Source organism: Triturus cristatus, chromosome 1_2 (genome assembly GCF_964204655.1).
Source record: "Triturus cristatus chromosome 1_2, aTriCri1.1, whole genome shotgun sequence".
NCBI classification, from domain to species: domain Eukaryota; kingdom Metazoa; phylum Chordata; class Amphibia; order Caudata; family Salamandridae; genus Triturus; species Triturus cristatus.
The window spans coordinates 995,561,893-995,578,429 of NC_140580.1; the positions used below are offsets into that span (position 1 = coordinate 995,561,893).

Sequence of the window (16,537 nt, forward strand, 5' to 3'; positions counted from 1 at the left end):
AACAGCATTGCATAACAAAAAATGGCATAACAAAACAAAACATAGCATAGCATAACAAAGCATAACAAAACAAAACATAACACAGCATAACAAAACATTGCATAACAAAATACAACAAAACATAGCATAGCATAACTAAACAAAACATAGCATAGCATAAAACATAGCATAACAAAACAAAACATAGCATAACAACGCATAGCATAACAAAGCATAGCATAGCATAGCAAAACAAAACATAGCATAACAAAACACAACAAAACATAGCATAGCATCACAAAACATAGCATAGCATACCAAAACATAGCATAACAAAACAAAGCATAGCATAACAAAACACAACAAAACGGCATAGCATAACAAAACATAGCATAGCATAACATAACAAAACACAACATAGCATAACAAAATATAGCATAACAAAACATAGCATAACATAACAAAACAAAACGTAGCATAACTAAACACAAATAGCATAGCATAGCATAACAAAATATTGCATAACAAAACAATACATAGCATAGCATAACAAAGCATAGCATAACAAAACATAACATAGCATAACAAAACATAGCATAGCATAACAAAAAACAACAAAACATAGCATAGCATAACTAAACAAAACACAGCATAGCATAAAAAACATAGAATAGCATATCAAAACAAAACATAGCATAACAAAGCATAGCATAGCATAACAAAGCATAGCATAGCATAACAAAACATAGCATAGCATAACAAAGCATAGCATAGCAAAACACAACAAAGCATAGCATAACAAAAAACAACAAAACATAGCATCGCAAAACATACCATAGCATAACAAAACATAGCATAGCATAGCAAAACCTAGCATAGCATAACAAAACACAACAAAACCTAGCATAGCATAATAAAACACAACAAAACATAGCATAGCATAACTAAACCAAACATAGCATAGCATAAAAACATGGAATAGCATAGCATATCAAAACATAGCATAAAAAAGCATAGCATAGCATAACAAAACATAGCATAGCATAACACAACACAACATAGCATAGCTCAACACAACAAATCACAGCATAGCATAACAAAACACAACAAAACATAGCATAGCAAAACAAAACATAGTATAACAAAGCATAGCATAGCATAACAAAACACAACAAAACATAGCATAGCATCACAAAACATAGCATAGCATAACAAAACACAACATAGCATAGGATAACAAAAAATAACATAACAAAACATAGCGTAACAAAGCATAGCATAACAAAACACAACAAAACGTAGCATAGCATAACTAAACAAAACATAGCATAGCATAACAAAACATAGCATAACGACGCATAGCATAACAAAACATAGCATAACAAAACATAGCATAAGAAAACATAGCATAGCATAACAAAGCATAGCATAACAAAACACAACATAGCATAGCATAGCATAACAGAACAAAACATAGCAAAGCATAGCATAGCAAAACAAAACATAACATAACAAAGCATAGCATAATAAAACACAACAAAACATAGCATAGCATAACAAAACATAGCATAGCATAACAAAACATAGCATAGCCTAACAAAACATAGCATAGCCTAACAAAACAACACATAGCATATCAAAACACAACAAAACATAGCATAACAAAACAAAACATAGCATAACAAAACAAACATAGCATAACAAAACAAAGCATAGCATAACAAAACATAGCATAGTATACACAAAACATAGCATAGCATAACAAAACATAGCATAGCATAGCATAACATAACATAAGAAAACATAGCATTAAGTTTGATAAACTCATAGTAGCGGGCTAGCTAGCTTTAACGGGCAGTGAGTGTAAGCAACTCCGTAAACCCAGAAGCAGTCACTCGGTCACCTTTGCTCTTGTATTGCAGTGGCTTCGTTTATTAAACAGTGCCCATATTTATACTGTTAGCACTTTACTTGTGCAAATTTCAGGGCTCACAAAACTTTGATGAATCGAAATTCACAACAGAGGCTGTTAAGTTCGTGCTATATAGAACCCTAAGGATAAATAAAAAACATTGCCATTTACAATGTGAATAGCTCCAACAAACACAAGACCTTTTTCAAAGTACAAAACATTGCCATTTACAATACCAATAGCTCCAGCTCCAACAAATGCGAGACCTATTGCATTTCCAATGCTTGTTTTTTAATGCCACCTCACTCTCAAGCACGGGAATTAAACAGAGAAAATGTAATAAAAACCTACAGGAGAAATACTTTAGCCTATAACCATTGCTAACACCAACTGAGAGGGGTCAGGTAGCCAACGAACTGGCCTCTAAAACTAGTGTACCCATCTTTTCTACATGCAAAATCAGGAGTTTAAATCCCAACTACATAAAAGTAACACTCCCCTTCGCAGCACATTTTTTTTGGCTAATAGAAGGTGCATAAATGCACATTTTTAAAAATATATTTTTACTGGTTTCACTGTTACACAACAATAAACCAGCATTCAAAGTTAACAACATTACAGTATTGACTTTCATCTTAGTCCAACCTCCGTCGCCATAGATGAGCCATGCCCCCCCCCTATTGTTGATCATATACATAAACACCCTTTGCCTGTATCTGTGGAATTACCAGAAAACACCTCAACTCCGCTATCGCCATGTCTCCCCTAGCCTACTAACTACCTTTCCAGTGCAGCCGATTCTTCCTTATCCATTTTGTCATCCCCAGTCGCTATGTCTGTGTGTTGTGTACTACCTACGGTCGTTGGTTCAGGCTGACTTTCTGGATGCCCTACGGGTCTCGGGGTCTGTGTTTTCGGCCCACCCGGTGTCTCTCTGTGCCGTGGCTGATTGTTCCTGCATGTGATTTGCCTGTCTCTTGGGTGGTTTCATCCATTCGTCTGCGTTGTTTGGTTTTGTCCTGCTTCTTGGGCATCTCCTTTTTGTCAGTGGTTTCTTGTGAGTTTCCATGAAGCAGCTTGGCTTGGGTATGTGCTCACTTCGTAACTCTGGTGACGAGGAAGACATACGAGGAGGTAATGCCCCGGTTACTTACCGGTAATCTTCATTACTCTGAGTATAGTCTTCCTCGCCACGAGTTCCCATCCCTCCCTCCTTATGGTGCTATCGGCTTCATGTTTATGCTTGGTAGTTCTCAGGCTGGGGGTTGGGCCGGCCCTCCTCTTATAGAGGTCAAGGGTGATATGGGTCGGCCATGTTGGGAAGGGATGGGAGGCTAACTTTTGCTTTGGAGGGTTCTGGAGTGGAGCTGAAGCTCACTTCGTAACTCATGTGGCGAGGAAGACTATACTCAGAGTAATGAAGATTACCAGTAAGTAACCGGGGCATTACACCCCTTTCCTACGACACTCTAGCGGTCACTAAAACCTCTCTCCCGGAGTCCTTGACGATCATGTAAACTCCATATTTTTTCAAAACAATGTACTAGAACTCCCCAAACAAAACGTGACTGACACTGCTGCTCTACATGCGCCTGAAGTTTATTTTAAAAAGCATAGACGTTTTCTAGGATAAATAAACAAACTTCTCTGCCAATCATCCGAGTCTCTCATTGACAGTTCCAAATAACTTCTTATTTCAGTAACAGTTCTTTTGTTCAGTAAGCATTTATGAAATGCTGGAACTTTATTAAAATGTGAAAACGGAGTCAGACTGCTGGTTGTATTTAGTATTATGTAACCAAGGGTGACCGGATTTGGATCACAAAGCACTGTCACCAGAACGGGTAACCAAGAGTATGAATGCTTGGGGTGACAGGCGGACAACGCCACCCCTCCGGAACGGGGATGAGGGTGAGGGTGGGGGGGGGTTTGTTGGAAGCGTACAAAGCCGCGAGCTACACTATGTGGGCTCTACCAAGATTAAAGAAGTATTCATTTGTAATAGTGAAAACGCGTGTCCAAACCTGCACGGCAAGTCCAAACTTGCAAAGCGACACGGAAGAACGCGCACAACAAGGCCGGCTAAGCCAATCAGCGCTTTCGAAAGTAGCTAAGCAGGTTACTGTTTAGCATCTCTTGGTGCGGACAACTGCGTGGCGTTGATACGAGCAGGCTCAATCGATGCTTACGAGGGGTAAGGAGCAGGCGTAGCTGTCTAGGAACCAGACATTCTGTTCTGCGAACTGGATGGCGGAGCAGCGAATTTAACGCAAGATATTCACAAAGTGACTATGAAGAGTTCACATTTAACCGTAGAAACAGAAGTGCTCCAGAATTAATTACAGCAACCATACAAAGGAATAGAAAAGGGTTTTTTTGCGGTAAAGAGCTCTTACTTTAGCTTGTGCATTGCATTCGATGACATCTGAAGTAATGGTTAGTCATGAACGGAAAGCCACGGAAGTCCGGTCTTTTGTTTCGGACACGTATTTACCAAAGCTCTTGGAGGGTGTTGGACTCATGCGGCTGCAGAATGTGTTATGTGACGTGGTTCTGGAAGCTGGTGGAATCCCTTTCCCTCCACACAAAGTTATCCTGGCATCAGCAAGCAACTACTGCAAAATAATATTTACTGGAAATGAAGCAAACGCCGAGACCCCCGAACATATCCAGTTAAAAGATGCGAGCGCCAAGGGGATGCGAACTGTTTTGAATTTCATCTACTCTAACAAGCTGGATATTTCTATTGACAATGTTCAAGACACGCTTAAAGCAGCAGAAACCTTACTGGTGCGAGAAGTAATAAAATTGTGTTTTACATTCTTAGAAGAGTCCCTCGAAGAAAATAGCTGTATGGCGGTTATCAATATTGTCAAAAGGCATGGACCTGAAGAACTAAGGCAGAAAGCAATGAGTAAACTCGGGCAGCACTACCGGGAAATCTTGAAAGATGATCGACAGCTCAAAGAGCTAGACAGAGAGACCCTGGCTGAGATACTGGACAGGAAGGAGATCCAGGAATACAGCGAGCTTGAGCTCTTCACGCTCACCAAGACTTGGTTACTGCATGACTCCGCAAGACTTAAGGATGCAGAAGACTTACTCAAAAGAATTAGGTTCCCACTGATCCCCCTGGAGGACCTCCAACAATCGGTGCAAGAAGTACCCTTCATGAAAATGGATGCCAGCTGCTTCAAATACCTCCAGGAGGCACTGAGCTACCACTCCCAGCTCTATGCTCAGCCCATCCTACAATCAGAAAACACCTCTATCCGCTCGAATTCTGAAAGAGTATTGGTCCTCGGTGGCAGAACGACCGAAAACAAAGTCTGTGGAGACATCTGGTTAGGAAATGAGGCATTCAGCGGTTGGGAAAAAGTTGGGGAGCTTTGCAAGCCAGTGTACAATCACTGCGTAGCAGTAATCAACGATTTTCTCTATGTTATTGGAGGTCAATCACTCTTTGATCCATCTGGAAAGCGGCCTTCAAATGAGGTAAGATAGTGTTTAAAAAAAATTAACAGTTTTTAAAAGACACCTGGTTTGTTAGGTCTCGCGAGCCAAAGGCTCGAAGAGACATTTTGTATGTGGGATTTTCAAAGTGCTACCCACAGTTTTGGCTGGCCTAAACCTTGAGTGCCCGATCACATGCACGTGCACAGCTGCTCCCACTCCCCCCTCCCTTCTCTATAGCTTTCTTTCACTTTAGCCGCTTTGACCCTTGCATTCCCCCCTCCCTTCTCACCCAGCCCTTTGATGCTCTGCTCGATTACTTTCGCCGCTACAAACTTTCCACTCCCCCCTCCCTTCTCTATAGCTTTCTTTCACTTTAGCCGCTTTGACCCTTGCATTCCCCCCCTCCCTTCTCACCCAGCCCTTTGATGCTCTGCTCGATTACTTTCACTTTCGCCGCTACAAACTTTTCAAGCCTTTTACCGCCTTTGATTTTCTTTTATTTTGCTGAGCCTTGATTCATACGCGCTTGTGATTTCAAGGGAAGTCTTACCCACCTTCAACTAACAGCATGCCGCCAAGCGTGAAGGATTATTGCTTGTACTTTCATTTCATATCATCTACAGCGCATGTCCTCTAACGCATGTAAATAAATGTAAAGGCACGATCAGACAAACGGTAAGGATAATCGCTTGTGCTTGTGGAGGTGTCAACTGGAAAGTTTGAAATATCCATCAGCCTAGCAGACATATCAAGCATTGACAGGAACCATCGTCAAGGCGGTCCCAGCCAATGCATTGTAAGTTTGCCAGATGTCTCCGTCAAACATGATGGTGCCATCTGGCAAAGTTACAATCTTTTTTATATTCAAAAAGAAAATGCCAAAGCAGTATTTTCTTTTTCAAAAAGAAAAAAAATGCCCCCTCACCAAAATAGTTTCCTCCCGAAGCGAGGGGGCTATTGAGCACATTTTAGTGCCCCTTACTGCCACATTTTTCTTGGCGGTGATGGGCAATAAAAAACGGCTGCATGTCCGCCCATCTAAATTAGGAGTGTGGATATATAGCCAATTCTCAGACTGCTCTTACTAAGCAAGATTTAAATCGGGCGGGCAGGCTATAGTCTTCGTTGGAGGGAAGTCTGTTGACACTGAGACGGAGTTCCTTCTCTGCCAAGATCTAAATCAGGCTATATGTTAGGAACTCCTTATGTTTGCTTTGTTCACCCTAAGTTGGCAGGGTATGCCCAGACGTGGGTCCCTTGCTCACTTTGCCACTGGATTCAAGCTAGCCTGGCTGATGAAGGGTGTTACCCAGAAACCGTTCTCAGGATGCTTGTTTCAGGTTCAGGGAAGACCTGGCTTGGCAGTTCGGGCTGGACTGTTCCCCATGAGGCACATGGTCAAGACTGATCTTGTAAGGCGCTCTGATACCAGCAAGGGTCTTGTTCGCGCTATATAAAACCCTAAAAATAAATAAATAAATATATCTGGGTCTGAACTAAGGTGGCGAAGTGAGCTAAAGAATGATGATGGATTCAACCCAGGTCTGTGACTGGGGGTGAGTGTCTGAAAAGTCTCAGCGCTCCGTCATCATCTCCTTGTGTTTGCTTAATACGTTAGGATCCTCAGACTGATTTGTGGGAGCAGTGTAAGTGCATCGAAAAGAATATAGTATGAATAATGAGTGGCCTCAAATTAATTCGGAAAAGCTCCTCCCTTCATATAAATACTAACATTTTGATATGTTTATATTTGTTAGTAAATAATACATAATATTTTATCATTGTGTATTTGATAAATGCTCGTTTCTGTAGTTTAGTTTTTTTGTTTAGTTTATTGAATCAAGTGTTCAGTCTTTAAAAACCATTACATATTACTGTCAAAGGAGCGGTCTACTGATTTGGTTAATTGAGGATTTTCCACAGAAGAGGTTTGGTTAGTTGAAGCACGGTTCTCTTTGACTTGTCTGTCAAAAGAGCGGTCTATCATTTCAGTTGATTGGAAATTCCAATGCGCAGAACTGCTGACATTGTGCGTTCTCTTCAGTGGTGAATAGATCTAACCAAGGTTCTCCCCACTGCTGAAAGAGAACTTGCAACACCTTGAGTAAAGACACCATTCGTGATCCATCATGCACCGGTGGCTGAGTTTGTCCGCCCTGGCGGTCAGGGAACCCGCCAGGTGTTGAACCACCAGGGACATGCCCTGATGTTCCAGCCACTTCCAGAGACAAAGTGCCTCCTGACATAGGGTCCATGACCCCACCCCGCCCTGTTTGTTGCAATACCACCTGGCGGTGGCGTTGTCTGTGAACACCTGCACTACTCTTCCTTCGACAGAGGAAGGAATGCCTTCAGTGCAAGGCGAATGGCCCGGAGCTTCAGAAGGTTGATGTGAAGCCTGGACTCCGCCGGAGACCAGAGGCCTCTGATCTACACCTCCTCCATCTGGCCGATCCACCCAGCAGGGATGCATCTGTCACCACTGTGAACTCTGGTTGGGGAAGGGAGAGGGATCTGCTTTCTTGGGTACCAGGAAGTAGGGCGAATAACAACCACGACCTACTTCTGGCACAGGGACTCGCTCGATGGCTCCCTTGGCCAAGAGAGACGTAGCTTCCTGACGGAGAAGGGCCAAGTGATCCTCCAACATGTGATGGAAGGCAGGTGGCATGGAGGATGAGGCAGTCTCGAAGGGGAGGGAGTGGCCCCTTTGGACTATCTGCAAATCCCACCTGTCTGACGTAATTTTAAGCCAGTGGGGGAGGTGATGGCTAATTCTGCCGCCCACTGGCAAGTGGTGGCCCTGAAAAGTTGGACTAGGAGGGCTTGGAGGCTGCTGCAGAAGGGGCGCTGGTGGACTGGCACTCCCACGACGCTGGGTCCCACGTCCCCGGCCGTGCAGAGGCTGGACAGCTTGCACAGGCCTCTTTAGGTTCTGGGCGAAAAATGGCGGGGCACCCCTTCCAAAGCCACAAAAGGGGCGAAAAGCAGACTGCGCAGGGCGAGAGGTGGTAGCAAGGCACAAGGATCTGGCCGTAGCCCTGGAATCCTTAAAGCGCTCGAGCGCGTTGTCCGCTTTGTCACCAAACAAGCGACGGTCATCAAAAGGCATGTCCAAAGAGTTGATTGGACATTACCCGAAAATCCAGTAGACCTCAGCCAGGCGTAGCGTCTCCGGGCTACTGTTGTTGAAATCGTCCTGCCTAGCGAGCCAGTGGTGTCACAGTTCACATCGTATGGCAAACTTCACTGCGTCTTTATCCTCAGCAACTGCACGGGAGAGCACGGCCTGGGCCTCCTCCGGGGACTGTGGCAGCACCTGCGCGACCGTGTCCCACACAGAATGGGAGTAATGGCCCAAGAGACATGCGGTGTTCACTGACCGCAGTCCTAAGCTGGCGGAAGAAAACATCTTTTTCCCCCAAGATGGTCCAGCTTCTTGGATTACCTATCAGGTGGAGCAGTAGGGAATGCACCCTTGGAAGTCGAAGCTTGGACCACCAAGCTCTCGGGGTAGGGTGTTGGGAGAGGAAAATGGGGTCGCCTGGGGCCGGGTGGTGGTGTCGGGCAATCATCCTATCCACAGGAGCCCCTGTGCTGGGCTTGGACCAAGTGCCCAGAAGGATGTCCGCGAGGGCCTCATTGAATGGCAGCAGGAGCTCCGAAGAGGCCGCTGCCGGTTGAAGCACCTCGGTAAGGAGGATAGTCCAGACCGCCACCATAGGAAGCTCAAGGTTCAAGGCCTCAGCTGCCCTACGTAACACTACAGCGTAAGACGCTCACTGCCCCGTAGCCACGGTAGGGGGAGAAAGCATGCCAAGGTCTGGAGAAGTGTCCAGACCACTGGCCTCACCCAACTCCACTCTCCAGTCCGGTTCTTCCAACTGATCTGCCAGGGGGTCCACAGACCCCTCCCAATCCTCCTCACCCTCCTCTGGTAGCCACTCAGGGAGATAGAGAACAGAGGTACAAAAGTACCAGTCGGCGCCGGTACCGACGCCGGTCAACACCGGTCCGGCTCTGTGTCCATGACGAGGGGGAGGCTGGGCTCGACGTCAGTTGGGGACACATCCAGCATCGGAGGGGGCGGAGGTGTCACTGATGGATACAGTGCCGGAGTAGGTGTTGTAAGTTCGACAGGCGCAGATCCTGATCCAGGTCTGGATCTCTGGGGGCCCTGCGGTGCTAGGGCTGAAGCTGCCGGCATCAAAAGTCTAGAAGCCCCAGCTGAGTCCGCGGCGCCCGAAGGTGCGCTGGTGGAGTTGGGATGCCCAAAGATTGAGTGGAGAGCTTCGTAAAAACTACAAAGCCGGAAGGGGAGGAGGCTCGGAGTCGACCCAACATCCCCCGCGGGCGGAGCCGGACGACTAGCCTTCCGCATCCTGCGTCGCCTCAGCTAACGGACGGGGAGAACGCGAAGAGCGACGGTGCTTCTTCTCCTTCTTTTTGTGCTTAGACTTACCAGAAGACAATTACTACGACAAGGAGTGGTGGTGATGGCTTCGCGACCGTTCCCGCGACCTCCCTCTCGACTGGGACGGCGAGCGGTGCGGAGCCAACTGCCTGGCCTCCAGAAGCTTTTGGGATAGCTCCCGCGAAGACTTCGGGGCCATGGCTTGACAGTCGGAGCACGACTTCGGGTCGTGGTTGCGCTCTAGACACCAGAGGCACACTAGATATGGGTCAGTCACCAACTTCGGCCTGTGGCAGGAGCCACAAGGCTTGAATCCGGTTCGCCGATGTGACATCCCTGTGTACCAGGAGTCGAACGACTCGAAAAAGATGTTGACAAAAGTCGAAAAAAGACAGTCAAAAAGTGACTAGAGGTACCTCTCGCTTCAGATCTGCTCAGGCTGGCGCAGAAAAAGAAAGAACTAACGCCAGCGTGCAGGGGCGGCTTCTAAATAGATACCGGGACGTCATTCTGGAGATCACAACGCCAATGACGAACGGGGAGTCGACCGACGCCACCTACCGACGCGCAGGGGTACTGCTAAAGAAAAATTCTCCGGATCCAGTCCAACGCCTGTAGGTAATTCTAAGATAAGGAATCCATACTTAATAGTCTCTTTCAGATTATGGACTTGCTGCTTGTGCTCTTACTTCTATCAAATATCCGTCAAGATTGATGTCAGAATTTGCGGGTTTTCGCCTATCGTTAAACAATGGCAGTTGACTTGCTGCATGTAATTATATTGTTGGGCTCTCATGATCAGATCGATGAGTGTCTAACTTTTTGTCTAGCCATAATATTTAGAAGATCCACTCAGAGGTCGTGTTTGTCCGCTTGGTGGGATATTGCTAACAAGATTGAGTCCAGTGTCGATAATAAAACACCCCATGTACTGAAAGGAACTCTATCACCAGCATCTTTGAGTGCATACTTTATTTTGGGGCAGGGTTCGCTATTTGGTGCTAAATATTGGTCCTCTAGCAAGAACAAATTATTTTCACTTTCCCTTGATTTTTTTTAACATGGATATACTCTTATTGATTGGTGTCTTTTTATCTTTAGTAAAGATGCCTCCTGCCTCGCTCACATCTGGCCCTGTTGTTTTAGTATGCAAGATTGTTTCAGCCACTCCGTGCGAAGTTACAGAGGAAGTGCGTTGATAATCAAGCCTTTGTGTATACATATTATGTGAAGGAGTTGTAGTTTCTAATAATTCTATTAATGGTAGTTCCAGAGCTACCCCCTGTCCTCGAGGACTTAATAGCTCCTCTTGCTGAACTGATTCGGCTCTTTGTTCCTGCTCTACCCAGCAACTGAGATTTAAGCAAAAAGGGGAGTTGCATGAAATTTGATTGTAGACTTCAGCTTTTCTTATGAGTTTATTTGTTATAACTGGGATTTTCTGGACTGTCTCATCTACTGAGTCCAGGTGATCTACTTGGTTTTGTCCAATCTTTCTGAAAGAGTTGGCACGTTCTTGTTGTTGGCCTACTACAGTTTCATGGTCAGGTTGCAAGAGCGGTGCAAGTTCTCCTTGGGTTGATGTTGCTATCTGAGGTCAGAAACTGATGTTATTTGTACTTTCTTTTTTTGGATTAACTAGTCCTTTTGTTGTTAAGAAATCTGTTATCTTGTACTCCTCTTTCCTTTTATTTTCGTCCGTCCTTGCTTTTTTCACGGGAGCGTCTTGTTAGGGGATTTCTTCTCATTCGTATCATCCAGATGTATCACTGATCCGGAGGCAGACTCTCGCTTGAGGAAGTCTTGCCTTGATCTCTTGCTTTGTCGCTTTTTCCCCTGACCCTGCGCCGCTCCATTTTTTCCTGAACGCACCGTGGCCCCTTTCACTCGAATTATCGCTGAAGTTCCCAGTGAGCACTCTGTATTTTTCTTGGGCCTTAGTGGGCCTTTGATTATGCTTTTCTTTTCTAAATGTGAGGCGAGGCCTCACTCCTTGGTTCTCTTGATTGGTTACTCTTGGGGCTGATGCCTTCTTGTTCTTCCTGATCTTCTTGTTCCTGCCTCAGCCTGTTCCTTGTTTATCTTGGGTCCGGTTAAGAGGGAGAGGTCCCCAAGGCAAGAGTGTGCTGAACTTGCAGAGAACTATCCAGGAACTTCAAGTGCTTAAAGGGGCGTGGGACCAGAAATCAGAACTCTAGACTGCAGGGTGAGCGGTGGCCTCCGCATGCCGCACCCAGCACTAGCTGGGCCACTTCTGCGGGAAGGATTGGGGCACGCACTTGGCAGCAGCCGACCATGGCAGCCACACTTGCCCTCTACCCACTGGTGCAGCTGACCTTTGCTCTTGGCTTGACTCGCTGAAAGAGAGGCTGAAGAACTACGCGCAGTGGCCGTGGGTGACCGACTGCGGGAGTGGGTAGCCGCGGGTGCAGGGCCAAGATAGTCTGACCAGTTGATTACCCAAAGGGGGCAGCAGCATCTGCACAGCAACTACCGGTCGGCAGCCGGTAGGAGGCGGCAGGGCTGCGTGGGTAAAAAGAAGCTGAAAGACCGCTCACCGCAGGAGAGCAGGGAGCAGGAGGAGCATGCAACAAGGCTCACAAGCAACCATGCTGCGACAGCTGTCACCCACCTTCACCACGTCGCACCACTGCCTCCACTCGCCTGTCATGGATACCTCAGCTGCCCCGCTCACTCCACCGTAACCGCGGTGTTCAACCCTCGCACCACCAGCCTGCCCAGGGAGAGAGAGAGACTGCGCTTCGCTTTCCGCTTCGCTTCCACTTCCGGATCTGCAAGTTTGTTTCTGTATTTTTGGTGTATTGTTTTGCATTTCAAGTCATTGAAAATGATTAGGCTGGGGTGCCCGGCTTTCAGTAGTGACTCAAAGGGGATTCCCAGTTTCCAGTAAACAATCCCAGGTTCCAGTAATGAGTAAGGGGGGTCCACAGAAGTCAGCAGTTTAAGAACCTCTGACTTAGATCTCTGCAGCAGGTGCCTTAATCATCTGTGTATAATCTGGTTAACAGGTTTGAATAATCATTAAATATCCTAGTGGATTAATGAATCTGCTGCAAAGCAGACATGTAACCTGCATGGTGAAATCATAGTTATACAGTGCTGTTGATATTGGCATAGCTTAATCTGTAGATCTCAAGTTGATTTTCAGGTCAGTAGTTTTGTGATTTGTGTTCTTGCTGCAAATATCTGCTTTTAAAAAGCAAAGGATATGTTTGCACAACCTGTAGCTCACATATGAATCTGAATAACATAGCACAGGGGACTTCAACATTGTTTACAAGATCCTTGTACAAGCTGAAGGTAGATGTTGGAATCCAGGCAAAGATGTCTCAATGGTTGATTGTTCAAAGGTGGATGAAATGAGTGCCACTGGGTTGGGTAGTAATTATCATTGCTCTTCAGCCCTTTCTAAGGTCTACAAATAACTGGGAATCCCATTACTCAATTTACTTGTATTCAAATTACTGATCTCAGAAGGACTAAAGGCCTAGCTAGCCATTCAAGGTGTCAAACATATGAACTACCTAATATTCCACTTTGAACACTGAAAGTCCATCTTTCTCTTCTTTTACTAATCACTGTCATTTTGTAGGGAAATCAAGAGGCTAAAATCTGGAAAAAAGAGCTGAGATATTGGCAATCTGATTCAGCACTCTAAGTGTGGTCACACTTGTCTCCATGTGGATGTGGATGAATGGCATCCAATTATAAAACTGCAATCCTAATTTTGTACACCATATTTAGGAAGGGCAAAGAATCAGTCGACTTTATGATGGAAAGAACATTAGGAAGGCAGTCATCAGCTACATACCGTCCCTGCAGAAGAGGAAAGTACTGCTTGGTGGTGAAATCCACAATGCTGTGATACTACCACTGGTAAACAGTCAGCTAGTGTAGGCAGCATAGGGTGCAAGGATTATCATAGCTACTGGTAAAATAGAATTTTCCTGCTTAATTGCCATCCTGTAGTCCAATAAAAAGCAATTGTTGAACCTTTTCATGTAATCTGGACCACATGGTGCTGATGTCCTTCATCGGTCTGACATCACCTTAAGAAAGCGCCAGCCCTGGGCATTACATCATATGACATTTAAAGGACTAAACACACTTATAGAAAATGATAGAAATTACAACCTGAATTAAGATATCTAAGCTGGTCTGAACATTGAACTAATGATCTTCTGTAAAGCGAAATATGGGTCATCTATGGCCACTAACTACTTAGGAAGTAACGGATGAGTGGTTGTGCTGAAGAAGCCCAATTCATGATCCTGAAATCCGAGGTTATACATGTGTGTGTGTGTGTGTGTGTGTATATATATATATATATATATATTTTTTTTTTGCTTCTGCTCATTTTGCTTTTGATGTTATTCATAGAGCTGCTTGACATGCAGGAAGGAACAAGTTACTTACCTTTTGCAACGCCTTATCTTGTAGAGACAGGATCTAGGTGCAGATTCCTTAACTTAGAATTCTCCCCAGATGCCTGGCTGGATCCATAATGTTTTTACAGTAGTACCTCTGAGCGTCTGTGAGGGCATAGAACAACTCCGTAGCTACGTCGTTGACCGGATGTGATGTCGATGAAGTCCATTTAAGCATTCTCCTGATGCACAGACTTCAGTTTCTTCTGTGGCTACTTTGCGCATAAAAATGCAGCGCCATGCATAGAAACTGCCTGTGGAAACAGTGTGCCAGAAAAGAGACACCTTTCTGTAAAACAATAACAAAGTCCCAACAAAAAGGCATTGGAAGGGCATGAAAGGGATCTTGTAGACAAGCTGTTCGCAGAACGGGGTGGATGGGAGGGTTGGTAAGGAATCTGCAGCTACATCCTGTCTACCAGATAAGGTGCTACCAAAGGTAAGTAAAAAACAACTTATTTCTGTACTCTGTAGTTCTCTAGTTTTGATATCTTTTATAGATTTCTCAGGGCGGAATATTGTTGCTTTAAGACATCCCTGTCGCCTCAATACCGCTGGCCCCGCCATTTGCCTAAAGGCAGTAGAAAAAATGTCAAGTGCCACATCAATAATCTCTGGAGAGGCTCTCTCTCCTTCTAATTGAATGTCTTTTGCATCCTTTTTATCCTCGGGAAGATGCTCCAGCAAGGGGGGAGATGTTGGACCACATTTGCTGGTCATATCTCTCGAGGATAGCCATAGTGTTTGAAGCCCTATTGGTGGTAGCTGCCAGCGCAGAGAATCTTTTGCCAATGTTATCCAACCTACACCCTTCCTTGTCTGATGGGAAAGCACACAGAGATGCAGGTTTCTTGGATCTTCTTTGGGCAGCCTGTATAATAACGGAGTCAGGGCGGGTATGACCAATGAGGCACGCAGGAGAATGTTCAGGTGCCCTGTATTTATTATCCAATTTCGGCATAACAGCAGGAACAGAGGCTAGCGTCTTCATTAGCTTCAGGCCTTCCTGCCACAGGTGATCCGCTATGGGAATGGCTCAGGTGGAGCGCTGTGTAGTAGGCTTGAAATCGTATAAAGAGCACTCCGTCCGCTTGACGGGCATAGGTAGATCAAAATGCTTTGAAGCTCTCTCGAAGAGATCATGAAAACTGCCTATATCAGCAGGTGGAGAATCGGTCATTGGCAGAGTAGGAGAAGGTGGTGTGTGCACCACATGTCGTCCCATTCATCCCGGACATCCGGGTCCAACTGTAGCTCTTCCTCTTCTAGCTGCTGGTCACCACTGTCATGTGCCTGCATAGGAATTTCCAAAGGCAGTAGAGTTTTGTGCTTTGGTAGTGCAGCCGTGGCTTGCAGAGCTGGAATGACGATAGGTACTGCCTGTGTAGGAGGTGGCTGTTGACTGGCGTTAGCCTCAGGAAAACACTTGTAGTAATCACTGAGCATCAAACGTGGATCAGTGACCAGCAAAATAGGGATGTTGATAGAAGGCTCCAGCTGACCCTTATCTTCCTGTTCCTTATATGGATAATGTTCCTGAATTGTGTCCAAGCGTTGAACGCTGGGACGTCATGTGTCAGAGAAGCAATATTCGCCCTCTAGATATGTAGAAGGATCATCCAGCACCTCCTTGTCCTCAGATTTCTGGCACTTAACTCTGAGCTGTGAGGGGCTAATGCAGGACCATAAGGACCCTCATCCACTGATTCCTGGAAGTCCGGGAGATGAATAAGGGGCAGTGTAGAGATCTTAGAGAAGTCCTATAAAAGAGATGGGATCACCTTTGAAATAGTCATGTATTTTCCCTTCGTCGACGTGCTCATCGAAAGGGATTGTAGGTGCTACCGTTGATGGTAGAATTGACTGCGTTGTCAGGGTGGAAATGTTCTTTGACGGTGTGGTGCTGAGCAGGACCGCCGATTGTGAAGCTCTTGTATGGTGTAACAGCTGCTGCCGACGATTACACCACCACTTCCGTCTTGGATGATGCTACGGCCGTCGTCATCGTGAATGTCATTGTCGTAGAAGTCACCGAAGAGCCCGTCGGCGGCGTGCCTGATCCGGTGGAGACAGAGGTAGCAGGCAGTGTGTGTCTTGTCAACGATGTCGCAGATGGGCAAATTTATTCTGAGGAAGCTTCTTTGAAAGGCGCATGCGGAGCAGATGGAGGCTTAGAGCCAGCTTTTTGTTGTGCTTGAGAAGGCACAGGCTGCTCTATTTTTTTAGCCCTCTTCACTTCAGATCTTTCTTTACTCTGAGATCTGAATTTTTTAGGATCTCTTTGGGAAAAAGCAGAACCCTCTTCCTTTCTTTTCTTGGAGGAGGTAT

At 45.6% G+C, this 16,537-nt stretch overlaps 2 protein-coding genes across 2 annotated transcripts in view; one reads left to right on the plus strand and one right to left on the minus strand.

The window, feature by feature from the left end:
• The window catches only part of DPP7 (dipeptidyl peptidase 7), a 1,979,246-nt gene that overhangs the window by 541,295 nt on the left and 1,421,414 nt on the right, over positions 1-16,537 (minus strand). The gene's annotated exons all lie outside the window — the stretch shown is intronic.
• LOC146868560 (kelch-like protein 13) overlaps positions 4,310-16,537 on the plus strand; it is a 389,849-nt gene continuing 377,621 nt past the window's right edge. The window contains exon 1 of the mRNA XM_085611273.1: positions 4,310-5,386. Coding sequence (XP_085467399.1) covers positions 4,310-5,386 — 1,077 coding nt within the window. The remainder of the gene's footprint in view (positions 5,387-16,537) is intronic.